Here is a 16344-nt window from a genome sequence, read left to right as displayed (position 1 = left end):
TCATTGCACTCTATGTTACAGTCCCGTCATACTCGAGGTGCCACATTTTGCGTCGCTGCGCGATAAGGAACGCGAAATAATTATTCTACGTTCGGATAATGGTGAAACATGGCGCGAACATACGCTCTACGATAGCGAAGAAGCCATCCACGAGGTCCTGAACGAGACATTCAAGGGCGATACACTCAACTTGCTCGAGGATCTGCACACGAATAGGATTACACGCATCGTGACCAACGATTTCCCACACTACTTTGCGATCGTGTCGCGCATCCGCCAGGAAGTGCACGCCATTGGACCGGAAGGCGGTACCGTGTCGGCTACGGCTGTCCCACAGGTGCAGGCGATTTTCCCCCAGAATGCGCTGACGAAGAAAATCCGTGTCGGTCTGCAGGCCCAACCGATTGACATGAGCACAACGGCCAACTTGCTCGGTCGCAGTGTGGCGGTTTCACCGGTCGTGACAGTGGAACCGCGTCGGCGCAAGTTCCACAAGGCAATTACGCTCAGTATGCCCGCACCGAAGGCGTACAACTCGGGTATGATCAACCAATATTCGGGCAATGCGCCGACATTGCGTTTGCTCTGCTCGATCACGGGCGGTCAAAACAAAGCTGTATGGGAAGATGTAACCGGTTCAACGCCGCTCACATTCGTGAACGACTGTGTCTCGTTCACGACGACAGTGTCCGCTCGCTTCTGGCTAATGGATTGCCGAAACATTGGTGAAGCAACAAAAATGGCCACCGAATTGTACTCGCAGATGGCACACGTGCCTTTCATGGTGAAGTTCGTGGTGTTTGCGAAGCGTGTAGACCAAAGCGAGGCAAAATTAAGCGTGTTCTGTATGACGGACGACAAGGAGGACAAAACGCTGGAGCACCAAGAGCACTTCACCGAGATTGCCAAGTCGCGGGATATCGAGGTATGCGAAGGACGCACAATCTATCTGGAATTCGCTGGCAACATCGTTCCGGTGATGAAATCCGGAGAGCAGCTTGCACTGCAGTTCAATGCATTTAAGGAAAACCGTCTCACGTTCACGGTCAAGATCAAAAACAATCTGGACGATCTGCTTGGACGCATCTCGTTCATGAACGAGCCAAAAGTTGCGAAGGGCGAACCAATTCAAACGCCGCTCTGCACTCTAAACTTCACACTCCCATCCGAAAAGTTTGGTCTGGGAGGGGACGAACTCGAGACGACGTCTGAGTTTGATCAGAGCTCGACCGAAGTTCTCAACAGCGAACAGCAGGCCATCGTTGCTGCAGCCAATCGTGGTAAAACGCTTAACTTCACGTTCCAAAATGGAGATGGTGCAAATGAAATACACAAGGCGGATATAAAGATTACAGACATCTGCAATCTACTCGGATCCGATTGGCCACTGTTGGCGGATGAGCTTGCAATCGCCCCGTCCGACGTGGAGCTGATACGAGCGGAGTATCCGAACGACGAAGCTCAGCAGGCAATCGTGATGTTGCGGCTCTGGTTGCGCCAGGCCGGACGGGATGCAACCGGTAATGTGCTAGAGCAGGCCCTTATCAAAATCAATCGGCCGGACATTGTGAACAAATCGATTACAAATTTGGAACCGGTGACGGACGAGTACGAGCGACGTGTAGCTCAGCGGCAAATCGGTTCGATGAACGGACTCGATGAAATCGATCCAGCAAAAGTGAACGGTGTGACTACAACTAGCAATATGATGCACGGTAAGTGGATGATTTTTTTTAAATATCAATACAGCGTTTGCGACACAGTTCCTCTATACACGATTGATTCATTCTCTCACAGAATCTGAACACGAGCAGACGGAAGAAAAGCAAGAACACGAAGCAGTCGAAAAACACAAACAAACCCCAGTGGACAACAGTTCACCAACTGATTCCGTATCCCCAGACAATACGGAAGCGTTCCAGCAGATTCGTCGCGAGAGCGAAATCCTCGGAATAGCAGCGATCAAAAGGGAAGATCTTTCCACACCCCCGCCCAGTCCGGCCGATTTCAATACGCAAGTCAGTCAGAACAGCAGCCAGGCGGGCACCGAAGCAGGACGAAATGACGGTAAGTTACAGGCCGTGTGCCACACACTTTTTGTACCTACCGGTGCTGTTTCGTGTTGAATTATCATCTCAATTTGAATCCCATCCTGCATTTGAACCAGTTTTCACTCTCCATATATTTACTTCGAACCTAATAGTTTTGCTGTCGGATACTATGTGAAATTTTGAAAGGATTTTTACACCCATTCACCAACTTCCGTCGATGAGCGCCGGATGTTTGCTCAAATTCTAGTGTTTTGATTTTTTGGTTTGGTTTGTAAACGTTCGTATTTTCTAACCCGACTTTTTAACTCTAAAATGCCTGGATTTTCCTTTTTTTGTTGTTGTTGTTGTAAGTTTTGTGGTATTTTTTTGTGTTCCTTTTGTTTTACAGTGACAATGAACTGACTGTTTTGTACTTGCATAAGCATAGGTGTGATGCTTATGTTTCGATAGTTTAAAACAAAACGTTATAATTTTCCCTTACTTTTGTTACCTTCTGATTTTTTCCGCCCGAGTAAAGCGTTGTTAAAATTTACTATTGCGCGTATCTCATCCGCAAAGCGTTTCATAGGATTAAGTTGTATTAAACTACATTGGAAACTACCTGTATAGAGACGAGGACTGTTGCTTGGGATTCGTTGTTGATTTTTTCGTCCCGTTTTCCGTACCACTAGACAGAACTAGTTTACTTTCGTGAACAAAATATCAACCAAAGCTAGAGTGCGCGTTATTTATTGCCTCTACCATATGGATCTTGATCGTTGAACTATAGAAAGTAGTAGATAGTATAAGGATTAAAATCCTTTTGTTCATTTAATCTATTTTGTAAGATAATGTGTTATTTAGGATAGTAAATGTGGAAACGATTTTGGAATGCTACAATCAGAGCGGGAAAAGCCTTTGTGTGGGAAAACAAATTTGAATTGTTGGTATTTTTTCTGTTTCATTCTGTTTCAACTTGTTTTATTTATTGTGAATGTTTATGTTCTCGGATTTTTATTTTACATTTTTCTGTATGTAGTATTGCTTTTGTTTGGTTTATGTTTGATTTCATAATAGTGTTTACAAATCATTAAAATACACCATTCTTTCATTACGATTTGTACAAAAAAAATCCAATCATACAAAGGAAATGTGAGCGTTTCAAAATGTTTCATGCAGTTGGAGCAGGTGCAAAGGCAGTTGTGGTCAGCTAAACCCATTTGCCTTTCCTTCTTCTACTTTTCCATCGAATGTTCGTTCTCTAACTAGAGTTTAGATAGTTTGTTTTTATCTACCGCTGTGAAACAGTGCAGAAATAGAACGTAATATGTGTTTGTATAGTGACGAACGTTGCCAAAAAGTTTCATCTGATACTTACCATACCATTGCCGTCCTCAAGTATCGTGCCAATGCTCGGTACCCCAGTGTGCACCCTCACAATTCATCCAATTTTCAAACAGCACAATCTCGATCATTTATCTGTTATCTACTGTCTCCTTTTCACGCTGTCTAGTTTTTCGTTCACAATATCTTCCATCACTGATTCTCTTATCCAAAAAACAAACTCATTATTCGTCCAAACTCTGTATGTGAATTTTGTTTCCGTTTTTATGTCTCTTCGCCGTCTGTCCTACACCTTTTACTCTTAATAACATCACGCGAAAATTGCATTGTATTCGACGGCTAATCATGAAACCCGTCTGCTCCCGTCTGTTGCCTCCCCATTTTGACTCACCTTTGGCGCCAATCACTTTGCAAATGAACGGACTTGTACCATCTCACCATCCCCTATGCCGAATTTAACGAATGTCTTGATAATCATGAAATTGAAACACATACAACATCTAAACACAACGCTGAACAAACAATCATCCCTTCCAACTCCTTCACTCCGGTCAGCAGTAGCCGAGGATGTGCAAGAAATTATTCAGCAAGCCATCAAAGATCATGACACGCATGACGATGACGAAGAGGAACCCGGTCCGGTGGCGGTGGAAACAGCTGGCAGCGATTCGGCAGTCAGCGATCGTGACGAAGATTCCGAAGGATTTGAGCTCGATCTAGAGACGGACAAAAGTGGTAAAGTGAAAACGATTAAAAAACATTCGAAGGTGAACATTAAAATCAATAAAACCGTTGCCCAACGTCCTACGGTCGGGGACATTGAGTGGGAAGTGCCGGAACCGGATGCACGGCACCCTCAGATCGAGATATCGTCCGTCAATTTGGAGGACGTTTCAAACGATCGGCGGTACAGTTTGGATCACATTGATCCCGTCGCCGAAGGACTCACGCCCGGTTCTCGTGCGTACGAAAAGTCTCTCTCGACGCCGGGCGAAACCGAACAAAAGAAGTCGGAGCAAATTGTCATCATCTCGTCGGACAACAACATTTCCGAGGTACCGGCCGACTATTCCGGCGATATCGATGAGTTCATTTTCGTGCAAACGTCACCGGAGAACTTTGCCAAGATGGAAAAGGAGCAAGCTACGGGTGGAGTTGTAACGGATGAGGACGATAACAGCAACTTGGTCATCATCACGGAGGAACACTACGATTACGAAATGACGAGTGACGATGATCGTCGATCCTCTAGCCTGCTGGAGGATCCTTCACCGCCCGAAGAAAAAGATCTCGAAGGATACACGGTCGCACCGTCGTCCGGAGCGACCGGAGCGGATGGCCAGAAGCGCTTTATTGTCGGAGGCAGCAGTAGTTCGGAAAGTGAGGAAGATCCTCAACAGCGGCGCCATGATCATCAATCCGGTGCGACATCTATCGTTAGACGCACGCTGCGAACTAAGACGGTGCCTACGGGTCTGACGATTACCGAGGATGAATCGGTCGTGCTGAAGGACGACCAGCCCAATGGGACCAGTCCGGCGATTACTGTTTGCCAGCCAACACCGCCACCGGCGCAGCCACCCTCCAGCAGTACCAGCAACAACTTTTCTATCCGCACAGGACCGGGATCGTCGAGCGGATCAGACGTTGCCCTGCACGAAACTGCGGGCGAGCTGAGCGATGATGATGAAACAGGTAAATGGCGCACCCAGCTCACACCCACTCTTCTCTCTTCTCTTGCTGTTCATTTAAGAGCTTTGAACTATCTGAACCCCTCACCCCCTCCTTACGTTCCATTGCCATACATTCATTTCCATTGTTGGCAGTTAATTCCGGTCATGATTTTCATCATTCGGTTATCACGCTTTCAATCATAATCCCAAGAACCATATGAAAACATTCAGCCCTACAGCCAAAACATGACATTGCATCCTCCATCCACGATCATGCATTCGACCATACCCAGCTCATTTCCTCCCGCCTATCAGTTCATTTATTTGTTGCCTATCTCATTAGTGCTCATCTGTTTTCGTTTCACGTGTCCCTCCGTGCCTTACATGGTGTTGTAAAGATGTATGTGTATGCGCCCCCTGTGAAAGGATGATATTTGGCAACTATTTGAATGGAGATGGCTGGAGATTTTCAAAATTTTCTCTTCATCATATCGCAACGGGCATTTTATAAGTTGAAAGAAAATTATCGCTAACTCTCACACAAAAAAAAAACAAAACTCACACACACACACACACAAATACATTTCACTTTACCATACAGCTTTGTTTGGAGACAATTGCGACTGCAATTACTTCTTAACCCGCGCAAGAAGGGGAGTCGTAAATGTTGATAGACTGTACCTTTGATAACTAACCTTATCGCATAGGAGACATCTGCTTGTCTCGACAGGCAGCATAATGATCTGCCTCGGTTTGCTTGTAGGCGTTTAGTAGAGGTTTAATTTCATTGATTTGTTATGTTCACTTGTCTCGTGATTTCAGTTGTTGTTTTGGCGTCACTTGGTTGTTAGGAAAAGTTCCGTCATTTTACGCTGTACTAACTATTCTGCCAATAATCCGTACGATAATGGAGTTTTCTGTTCAACACGAGTTACGTAGGGTTATATGGTTTGCAAACCGTAACACACGTTTGAAGCGCTTGCTTGTCGGTGGTGGTTCCCGTGATGATGGTAGATTGGTTCCACAACTGTAGAATTAATATTGACAAATGTCCGCATCTACAATGTACAAAATCGTACCTTTTAAACCTGTTACTATAAGATATTCCCGAGCAACGTATATTAGTTAAGTATTGCTTTTAGATTTAAGTATCGACAACTGTTGTCCTCTCCCCAATGTATCAAAATGCTTCACCTTCTACAAACACTTTCTGTAAATTGAAACGTATCGGTGTACCTCTACAATTCCCGTTAACATGTTACACACGCCGCTGCTTCTATTGGTAAAACACGCTCAAAATATTTGTCTTCCAATTTGGTTTTTCCTCCTCAATTTTCCCACCTAAGGTAAAGTCGACATGCACCAGGCTGCAAGTGATCATGCCGGTTGCGATAACCCGGAAACGGATACTGCTTTCGCTGAGGAATCGCACCCCGCTTCGTCCACCGTTACCTCCTCGCGAGTAGCGGTAATCGTAACCCAAGTGTCCAACGATCTGATCGACGACGAAAAGCCTCCGCAGGAAGCGGAGGACATGTTGGTCGATCTCACTATGCACGGTGACGGTGGTGAAGGCGAAGCGAGCGAATCTGACATCGATAATAGTGATGTTCGTGGAGATGGTGGTGGTGATGGCTTTGTACTGGTTCAAATGGGATCGGGCCTAGCAGAAGGCAGTACAGAAATTAGTATGTAGAGAACTTACTACCTACCCTAGTTCTACTTTGCTACTTTGTCGGACGCTTTTTTCTGTCACTATTTGCCGCTCCTCGTTCTTTGAAATATGTAGCACTTCTTCAATGTCCCCTATTTTTTCTGTCTATCTCTATACAAACGCCTTTGACTCGTTTCGAATGGTTCGATGTCCCTGTTTTGATGACTGAATGTTCTGCTCTCCTTTTGTGTCTGTGTATGATTTAACCTATCTTCTTTTATCATTAATTTATCTTCTCTGTGTATGTGTTTGTGTGTGTGTGGTTCTCTTTCGACTATTATTATTTCTATTTATCTTCTCATTTTGTATCCTTTATGTTCTCCTATATTTTTGAAATGTTCTCTAAGACCGTCTGATACGGTTCCACGAAGTATTTATTTCGCAAATTCTTCCTTTTCCATAACATCTTCCCAATAAAAAACAGATAAAAATAGTTCTATATCCAAAGCTACCTCGTTTAGGACCTGTACTAATGCTGTTTATTAATGTATCCTTATCCTTAAGAGTAATTACTCACTTCAACGTGCCAAAAACATTCAAGCACCACTACAAAACTAACATCATAAACATATTTCTCTTGCACCACTTCAAATTTGCATGAACTCTAAAATGTGATACTTAGAAGAATTATGTCCATCCTGTAGTATTAACCTTACCTCGCCAAAGACGGTAGAATCGCTCTGGAGAGACGCGTGTGCACATACTGTTGTAGTAAATCGGGAAATAGCGTAGCAATAACACATTATTTACCGTGTTTCGATGTTAACGTAAAAAGAGTGGCATGCAAAAAAAATAATTGAAAGTAAAGTTGCATGTGTTTTCGAAATAAATTGCTATCAATTGTTGAACAAAACAAACGTTTCAATGCTAATCAACGATGCTGCAGCAAATCTCAATTCTTACCTCTTACCAGAGCAAGCTTTGCACATTTAAGCTGTGGTGTAAACGTGCATGTGAGCCATAATAGTATTTGTAAAATCGTGATTCCGTTGCTTAATTTCAGAAAACTATCTTGTTCAGAACAATGATCAAATGGCCGGCATGGAGCCAAGTGAACCGCCAATCGAAACCACAGTTCGAACGGAAACCAACACCGTCGTTGATGAATCAGACGATGGGTATGTAGTGGAGTATGATTGCAGGATTGGACATTACCCATCGTTATTTTGAACGATTTTTATTCTCTTGCAGAACTATTCGTACCACGATCTATTCCACCACGTTGCAATTTGATGGTTCGGAAGACATGGAAGAACAGTTGTTGAAACAGTTGAGAGATCAGCAATTAGCAGAGGATCAACAGGAACAGGTAATAAAAGTGCACGTTGTATTAAGCGATTGCACGCCAGATTGTTTCATGGTTTTATACATAAAATCACTATTTGAGGTTATTTTACTACTATCCGTCTAAAGCTGCTATCCAGCTACATATCCATTCGGATAACAGGAAAACTAAACATTTGAAACAATCTTGCCGGTGTTGGTAGAAAGTTTAATCGTGCCATTTTCGCCGCCGACTCTTTTGACATTAAAATGTGCTTTTCTGCTAAATTTTCCAGTCGCTGAGAGGCCCCACAATAACAACCACGACTTTCGATCCGGATACGGGAGTAGAGACAACGTCCACCTCGACAACTCGAACGACAACGACGACTAAAACAATCACACTTACGCCGGACGGAGATTTCCCGGAGGATGAAATCCTGCAAAAGATCACCACCGTCACGACGCACACCTCCCAGCCAAACGTACCGGAGATGGTGAAGGAAACGACCGTCACCGTCACGGAAATGGTGGACGGTCGAACGCTGGACGGTGCTGCCAAAGCACTCAACAACATAGTGGACGAGTTTATGAACCAGGAGCGTAAAAATTAAGTGCTTGCGAAAGGTGATAATTGCAGGCAGCCGGCATTATTCAGCAGCAATGGATAATACAAACAAAGTGTGTGCTCACCGACCCTTCTGCTACTTTGCAGTCAAGTATTGCGGAGACAACAGTCGGGAAAAAGCAAGCACTTTTTCAACTAGCGCTTACCCAGGTCTATTGGCGCACAAATGCAACCACCCTCCGTTGGTGGATTAGTGTTTACGAACCCCGGTATCCACAATAATGCACACCAGCGCATCTTTTTCGATTCACGGAAACAAGGACTTTCCCAGTGCCTGTTCGCGTTTGTCTGGAGTGTCTGGAACGCAAAGACAACGAAATGCATGCTAACAAATAAGGTGTTTGTTCTGTCGCTTGAACGCTACTGATTCTAAACTAACAGACGTGCATCGTTTTTTTTTGTGTCCCTGAGCTATTCAACTCTTTCTCCAAGAAATAAGAGTTGTAAAATCGCAATCATATATACACCGGTCCCGTAATACTCGCAGCATTCTGTATGCTTGCGGGCTTTAGGTTCCGTTTGGGCCAGGAACACGTAAGGTATCACAGCACAGCATAAACATGTTTTTTAAAGCAAGTATCAAACAGCTCGCGAGCAGCAGGATTCACACACACATTACAAGATTAGTATAAATTATATTTCTGCTTCGAAAGATTGTGCCGACATCGGGTGTAGCAAAACAGGCCAGATGAAATCAGAAAAATGTGGATGGAATTAAGCTTATCGTACAAAATGTCATGCAATATATAAGTGAGATTCACTATAGAAAATGTCACCGTCTTTAGGGCCCAGCGTCGGATAGCTGCAAACAAAACGAGAAAATGCAAAACCCTCTAGTTAGTTGTGCACACAAAGATTCAGAACAAAGCGTTACGACCCTAGGACCCGATGGTTATTCATATACATATTTATCTTAGATATAATGTACACCAGTTTCAACATATGATGCAAAAAACAAACGAAATGTTTCGCTTTACCACATGAGAGTAAACAGTTTCACCGACCGCCGTGTGTGCACGCCGCGATGAAAGGAAATGTAGAAATGGAATGGAGCTACTAGTGTTGGACGCGGATTGGCATTTATGTAAGCAAACATTTGGATAATTGAAATCAATGCAAACACTGCAAATCGTACCATGATCTGACGCCAGACTTTAGGATCCCCTCCATCATAGGTTTAAGCCAACTATTGGAAGCTTCTCGTCGCTCCATTTATCATCGATCGATGCTAGTAGCGAATCGTACAAAGCAACGCAAATGCCACCTTTTCTCGCTTCGCTTAACACATCGTTCTCGTCTTGGTAGAGTGCGCTGGCGTGGCGTGGAAGAAAGGAAACGTCTGATTTAAACATTTTCAATAATTTCTCAGTAGTATATACGAATCGTATATTACCGTGTGAGGAGCGAATATTATTGTCTGGTTTTTTTTTCTGCTGCTGTCCACACACTAATGGTTACTATATTTATTCTGCGTGCTGTCGTAGGTAATAGCAGTGATAATTGTTTGTTTGTTTTCGTTTCGTTTGCGTTCTGTTTGTTTTTCGCTACCACTCATCTAATCCCATTTTGTCAGTGATTTCAAATTGATGAAACAATGTGGTCAAAGGATATATTTTGTTTTATCGTAGCTATTATTTTATTTGTAACGATGTACGAAGTAAGATTTCTGTTTCGTTGTATTTTATGGTCTGTGTTGATCAGAATCCATTGCTTCATGCGATGCGTTCTAAACCATTTGGCAGGTAGTGCTATGTGCGGAGTGCTATGTGTGGTTCGTAAAATGCGGAGCGTAACGATTATTTTAATCCGATTAAGCTATTTATTAAAACGCTGCTACATAATAATCGATCGAATGTGTTTGCTTTGAAATGTTCGCTTGGGTGGTGTAAGAGGCCGATTGGTAGAGCTGCGCTGGAAGAAAAGCGCGTAAAATCCGAAACAAACGAGAGCAAACGAAGGTTAAAATTTATTGATAATGACGAAAAAGGGAAAAATCAAAACAGAAGATGATGGAAGTACGATACTATATTTTTTACTTGTGTATAGAGTTTATTTACAAACGATTGCAGTCAATGCGCGAACAAAAGCAACATGAAAAATATATGCTTAACGTAATAAATCACTGCACTAGCTAGCTCGTGCGATCAAACCGCTCTGTGTGCTAATAAATAGCTGGCAACCAATCCAAGCTCTCTAGCGCGCATGCATCCCGATCCCCCCCGGCACCAGAAGGGTAAGATCGCGTTAGGTCGGATTTCGGTTCTTCTAGTGTTTGCAAAATATCATTTCAGTGCAGCAAACGCAACCATAACCTTGTGACCTAAACATGATTACATGGCTCATGATTAAGAAATATATTCAATCGATCACAGTCTTAGATCACATCAAACGCGAGAGTCCTTTGATTCGTCACCCGGTACGGCGCTTATCCGAATTTCACAAGCCGCCGAATCATGCTGAAGTGTGTGTGTGTGTGTGTGTGTGTGTGTGTGTGTGTGTGTGTGTGTGTGTGTGTGTTATCACGTGCATGCTCAACACAAATTCAAAACCTGTATAAACCTTGAGAGCGAGGCAAGTTTTGAACCTGGCGGTATAAACGCCGTCGCTCGGAAGCTTTCATTCTCTGTCAGCTTGCACGGTAGCGGTGTTTATCGTGTTGGCGTTTTTTGCGGTGTTTGTTATGGTTTTGGTGTGTGTACGGAAGGAAACTGGTAAATTTAGCACCGCTTTTCATCGATGTTTACCATCTCCGATTACGATTATGAGTGCACAAAAAAGTGTCAGCTGGTGAACCATGGGAACGCAATCACGTTTGCGCTTACCAAGCGCGCCGTTTCCGATGAGTTGCTGGCGGCATACATTGCCAAAACCTGCCGCAACTTTGCTCACGTCCTCGATGAACATGGTCGTTCGGCGCTGCATATGGCCGCATCCGTCGGCCGGTCTGCCATTGTCGAGTGGCTAATAAATCAGGTACTGTATCGCCTGCGGGTGAAATAAGCTACTCGGTTTCAATTTGCTCCGTTTTGATTTCCAGGGTGCCAGTCTTACCCAGAAGGATCTCGAGTCGGGACACACCGCTTTGCACCGGGCCATGTATTACGGGAATGTAGGGGCCGCCGTTTTGCTGGTGAAGCATGGTGCCGCACTCGATGCGCCGGATGAAGATTTCGTTAATCCTATCCAGCTGTGTAGCAACGTTTCAGAGCAGGGCGCCGGCACGAACAATGGACGCGGTGCGCTGGGGCCCGAACTGATGATCTGGGGTCAAAACAAAAACTATAACCTAGGCATCGGGAACGCACAGGACAAGGGTAACCCCGAAAGTATGGAGTATTTCCGCAAAACGCGCACCACCATTCGGAAGCTGGAAATCAGCTCGTACCATAGCGTATTCCTGACGCACAGGATGGGAGAGCTGTACGTTGCTGGCCACGGTGTCGGTGGACGGCTCGGGCTGGGTATGGAAGACACCATTGCGTACCCGATGAAGGTGCCGCTGACGCTGAAGGACGACGAACGGATAACGGATGTGGCCGCGGCCAAGCATCACACGCTCGTGCTCACGAACAGCAATCATGTAGGCTGGCCGAATGCACGCGACGCAATCACAGAACACACTCTGAAGTTTGCTTTCCCGCATTGCAGATTTACTCGTGCGGCGAGAATAAACACTGCCAGCTGGGACTGAAACCGCCGCCACCGAACCTGCTTGCGTTCAAGGAAATTACGGGCCAATGCCATCTATCGTAAGTTATCGCACCACGATAGTAGATCTTTACTCGTGCCCCTTGCCTTGTAATACATTCCCATCGTGTCCTTTGTGTGCAGAGGGAAAATCATCAAACGTGTCATTGCGAAGGATTATCATTCGATCGCTGTCCTGGACACGGAGTTTTACGTCTGGGGACTGAACGGTGGCCAGTTCGGTCTCAAGCGAGATTCGCGTAATGAGATGATCGTGTTGCCGAAACCAATTGCACTAATACCGGACGGAACAGCGCTCAAAGACGATGGTGGTGCCGTAAAGCGTGACACAACCATCAAACTGATCGAGTCAAGCAATGCAGCCATTGTCGTGTACACAATGCAAAACTTCCTGCACATTTTCAGTGGCTTCAAGGTGAAAACGTACAAAAAACCATTGTAAGTATGATCGAGCTAGACTGGGAGTCAAAGCTCTGAACAACTCCAAACATATCCGCAATATAAATCACAACCCTGACACTTATTTCCCCAGGATGGAAAAAGTGGAATGTCTCTCGGTGGCGGGTGGCGAACTGCAAACCGATCAGGACGATGTGGTGAAGCGTGCGGGCGATTTGCGGGTGATCGTGTTTACCGCATCGCGCAACATTTACATATGGTACGAGGATTGCCAGCAGTTCGTGCGCTGTATGTTTGCCCAGTCGCGCAACCTGGAGGTGGAAAAGATACGATGGTGTGCGCAGAACACGCTCGTGCTGCTGCTCGGCAACCTGTACCAGGGCATCATAACCAACAAGCTGCCACGGTCCGCTAAGCAGCAGTTCAGCGATTTTAAGGAAACGTACATCCGGAAGGAGCTGTGCGACACACTGCAGAGCCGCATAGAGCTGCGGCGCATACGCCATCTGAGCAACGTGATCGACTTTACGTGCGATGCGGATGGCGAAAACTATGCGGCGCTGGTGGAAAACACGCGCCGCTGCTTTTGTGTGCCGGAGTTGGTAGAGTCGAACTACGACTATGGGACGCTGCTGGCCGATGCAAACGAAATGGACGGCGTGCACGATGTGGTGCTGTACGTGGAAGACGAACCGTTCGCTAGCCATCGGTTCATCCTGTACCATCGATCGGACGCGCTACGGAAATTGCTGCAGCAGTTCCCGGCGCAAAGAGAGTTCGTGCTGAAGGAGCACGGATTGGGCGGCATTACGTTACGTGCGTTCCGGCTGATCATGCGCTATCTTTACACGAATCAGCTCATCGCCCGTGCGGACGTCGAACGGCTGCTCCGGAAACCGGGCGCTGGCGAGAACGGCGGTAGTAGTACTACCGTTGACGCTGCAGAGTTGACCGCCATGTGTCAGAAGCTGAGGCAGCAGTTCGACAAGCTTCGTCTGACTGTCTTATCACAATCGGTAAAAAGGTAAGCTTGGTGACAGTGATGATCGATAGAGTAGCGCAAGCATCGCAGTAAAATGTGCGTATCTCATCTCTTCAGCTTGCAGGTGGACCCACCGATCGAACCGTTTCCGAAGCTGCGTCACGATTCGTATCCCGAGCTGTACGATATAACGATCGAGCTGCAGGACGACAAGAAGATGCGAGCGCACAAGTGTGTGCTGGTGGCACGGCTTGACTATTTTAACATGATGTTTGCCCACTGCTGGACGGAAAAGCGCACGGCTGCCGACCTACGGACGGTTCCGCGTGAATACATGGACGTCATTATACCCTTTCTGTACGACAACGATTATGACCGGGTGCGGAGGCAGCGTTATTCGGAAAACTTTATTCTGAGCATGATCATCATCTGCGACCAGTTTCTGATCGAAGAGCTCAAGAGCATCTTCGAAACGATCCTCAGCCAAAGAGTGCATCTACGAAATGTGGGCGAACTGCTCGAGTTTGCCTACCAGTACAACTGTGAGGTGTTGAAGAGCGTCTGTATGCAGTTCGTCAGCGTTAACTTTGCCCGACTGCTCGAGTGGCACCTGCTGGACGGGCTCGAGCCAACCATCCTGGGCCAGATCGATCAATTCTACAAGGAATTCTTCCACCTTTCCGACTTCCGTATGATAACCCCGCACGCTGATGCGATTGGCGACGAGGAGCTGGAACAGTTCGTCAGCGACTTTCGTATCGATCTTGATCAAAAAGCGTCCGATCAGCAGCAGCCGACCGCTGCCGAACGTTCGGCGAAACTCACCCCGAAAGGGAAGCAAACAAACATGACGGCACTCTCAAAGCTACAGCGCGAAAAGCGAAACTACGAAAAGGAAGCAATGGCTTACCTGGAACGATTGGTTCTGGAAGAGGCGGCCGCAGTGAAGGAACGAAAAATTTCGGTCAGCAAGTCGACTATCACCACCACCCCCACCACCAGCTACCCGTCGCCCAAGGGCAAACTCGAGGCTGTTCCCGATCATTCCGCCACGAGCGAAGGTGTCGCGAACAAAGTGTGGCAAACGGTATCGGCGGACTCGAAGCGAAAGGCCGCCCTTTCCGCGGCACTGCGTGCGAATGAGCTGATGAAGGAGGAAGCGGCACAACCGTCGAGCGAAAGCTTCTCCAACCTGCGCACCGTGCTGGAGCGTAGCCCAACCGCTCCCCAGCTGGTGGCGCTCCGATCGCCCGACGAAGGTTATGAATCGGCCAGCAATGTGCCGCGGGCAGCTACACTGAGCTTGAGCGATTTTACCATCCAAAACGCACGTCTGTCACAGAAAGAGCGTAAGCGGCTAAATTCGGAAAAGTCCCGGTTGGCGAAAGCCGCCAATGCTGTAGAGCCAGCGGAAAGCTTAGCACCGCCCGTTGCACCGGTTAACCCGTGGAAAAGTATCGCAAGCATACCGGCAGCCGATCTGTTCAAAGCCGCCGACCCGGCCCTGGGATCGGATGTTGCGCTGCCGGGCCGTAAGCAGCGCAACAATAGTACAAACGAGCCAAGCAAATCAGTGAAAGCAGAACCGGGCGTAACCAGCTACTACCTCTAGCAGTAGCAACGCGGCCGATCAAAACGGTACGATCTTCCCCAAGCAGTCACAGCGACAACGACACTCGAGCACCCGGCACAGTGGTGGAGAGAAAGATTTCAACGAAATCTTGAAAGAAGAACGGCTCCAGAAGCAGTACTTTGAGAAAATCAAATCAAAATCACTAGTCCACACGCAGATCGAGGAGCAGGCCATCGAAGAGCTGCGTGCCTTCTACAACGTGGAGCATGTGTTCGATGAAACCATCACCATCGAGCGCTATCGACCGCCGCTGCTAGAAAACGGACCAAGCTTTGCAGTGTGGCAGTATCAATAGAATTCCTGGGCAATACAATGCGTCGGTTGTATAGAGACTATCGTAAAGTGAACCGTATGTAAACCCGATCTTGTGGGCATTTTTTAAATGATTTTTTTTGCTGTGTGTAATAAAACAGCGATCTCTCAGGGGCTCGCCAGTATACTTACTTACTTACTTATCACGCGCTACAACCGCTTTGTGGTCTTGGCCTGCTGCAACAATCCTCGATACCGCTCACGGTTCAGCGCCGTCGTGTGCCAATCTGTTATCCCGGCCGTTCTGGCGGACGAATCAACGCCATCCCAATCAATCTCCTACCACGCCTCCTCTGTCCTTGTGGACGGCTTAAAAGGACTTTACGGGCTGGGTCGTCCGGTGTCATTCTCATGACGTGACCAGCCCACCGGAGCCTGGCGAGTCTAATTCGCTGCACGATGGTAAGATCATCGAACAGCCCGTCATTGTAGCGACTCCTCGATTGTCCTTCCACACATACGGGGCCAAAAATCCTTCTGAGCATCTTCCTCTCGAACGCGGCTAAGAGGGCTTCGTTAGTTTTGGACAGAGTCCATGTCTCAGAGGCGTATGTGAGTACTGGGACTATAAAAGTTTTGTACAATTCCAGCTTCGTCCGTCGCGACAGGTATTTAGAGTGGAGAAGTTTCCTCAGGCTGTAATATGACCGGTTGGCAG

At 46.6% G+C, this 16344-nt stretch overlaps 2 protein-coding genes across 18 annotated transcripts in view; both read left to right on the top strand.

The window, feature by feature from the left end:
- The window catches only part of LOC118509040 (ankyrin-3), a 52755-nt gene extending 41714 nt beyond the window's left edge, over window positions 1-11041 (top strand). For 9 of the 17 annotated variants that reach the window (XM_036049097.1, XM_036049098.1, XM_036049108.1 and 6 more), the window contains 7 exons: window positions 22-1715; window positions 1798-2067; window positions 3930-5069; window positions 6394-6735; window positions 7765-7879; window positions 7953-8070; window positions 8321-10801. In XM_036049097.1, the coding sequence (XP_035904990.1) occupies window positions 22-1715; window positions 1798-2067; window positions 3930-5069; window positions 6394-6735; window positions 7765-7879; window positions 7953-8070; window positions 8321-8638 (3997 nt within the window). In that variant the 3' untranslated portion in view covers window positions 8639-10801. Of the gene's footprint in view, window positions 1-21; window positions 1716-1797; window positions 2068-3929; window positions 5070-6393; window positions 6736-7764; window positions 7880-7952; window positions 8071-8320 lie in introns of all 17 variants that reach the window. The other 8 variants (XM_036049112.1, XM_036049111.1, XM_036049114.1 and 5 more) reach the window with 6 other exon arrangements.
- A 241-nt stretch (window positions 11042-11282) lies between these two features.
- LOC118509042 (inhibitor of Bruton tyrosine kinase) lies at window positions 11283-15825 on the top strand. The gene is made up of 6 exons (XM_036049115.1): window positions 11283-11625; window positions 11690-12232; window positions 12301-12401; window positions 12484-12798; window positions 12893-13783; window positions 13859-15825. The coding sequence occupies exons 1-6, from the start codon at window positions 11389-11391 to the stop codon at window positions 15351-15353; spliced, it is 3582 nt and encodes a 1193-aa protein (XP_035905008.1). The 5' UTR covers window positions 11283-11388; the 3' UTR covers window positions 15354-15825.
- The last annotated feature ends 519 nt before the right edge of the window (window positions 15826-16344 follow it).

This window comes from Anopheles stephensi, chromosome 3 (assembly GCF_013141755.1).
Source record: "Anopheles stephensi strain Indian chromosome 3, UCI_ANSTEP_V1.0, whole genome shotgun sequence".
NCBI lineage: Eukaryota > Metazoa > Arthropoda > Insecta > Diptera > Culicidae > Anopheles > Anopheles stephensi.
Note: the sequence above shows the minus strand (reverse complement) of the source record. Positions and strands in the feature narration are given on the sequence as shown.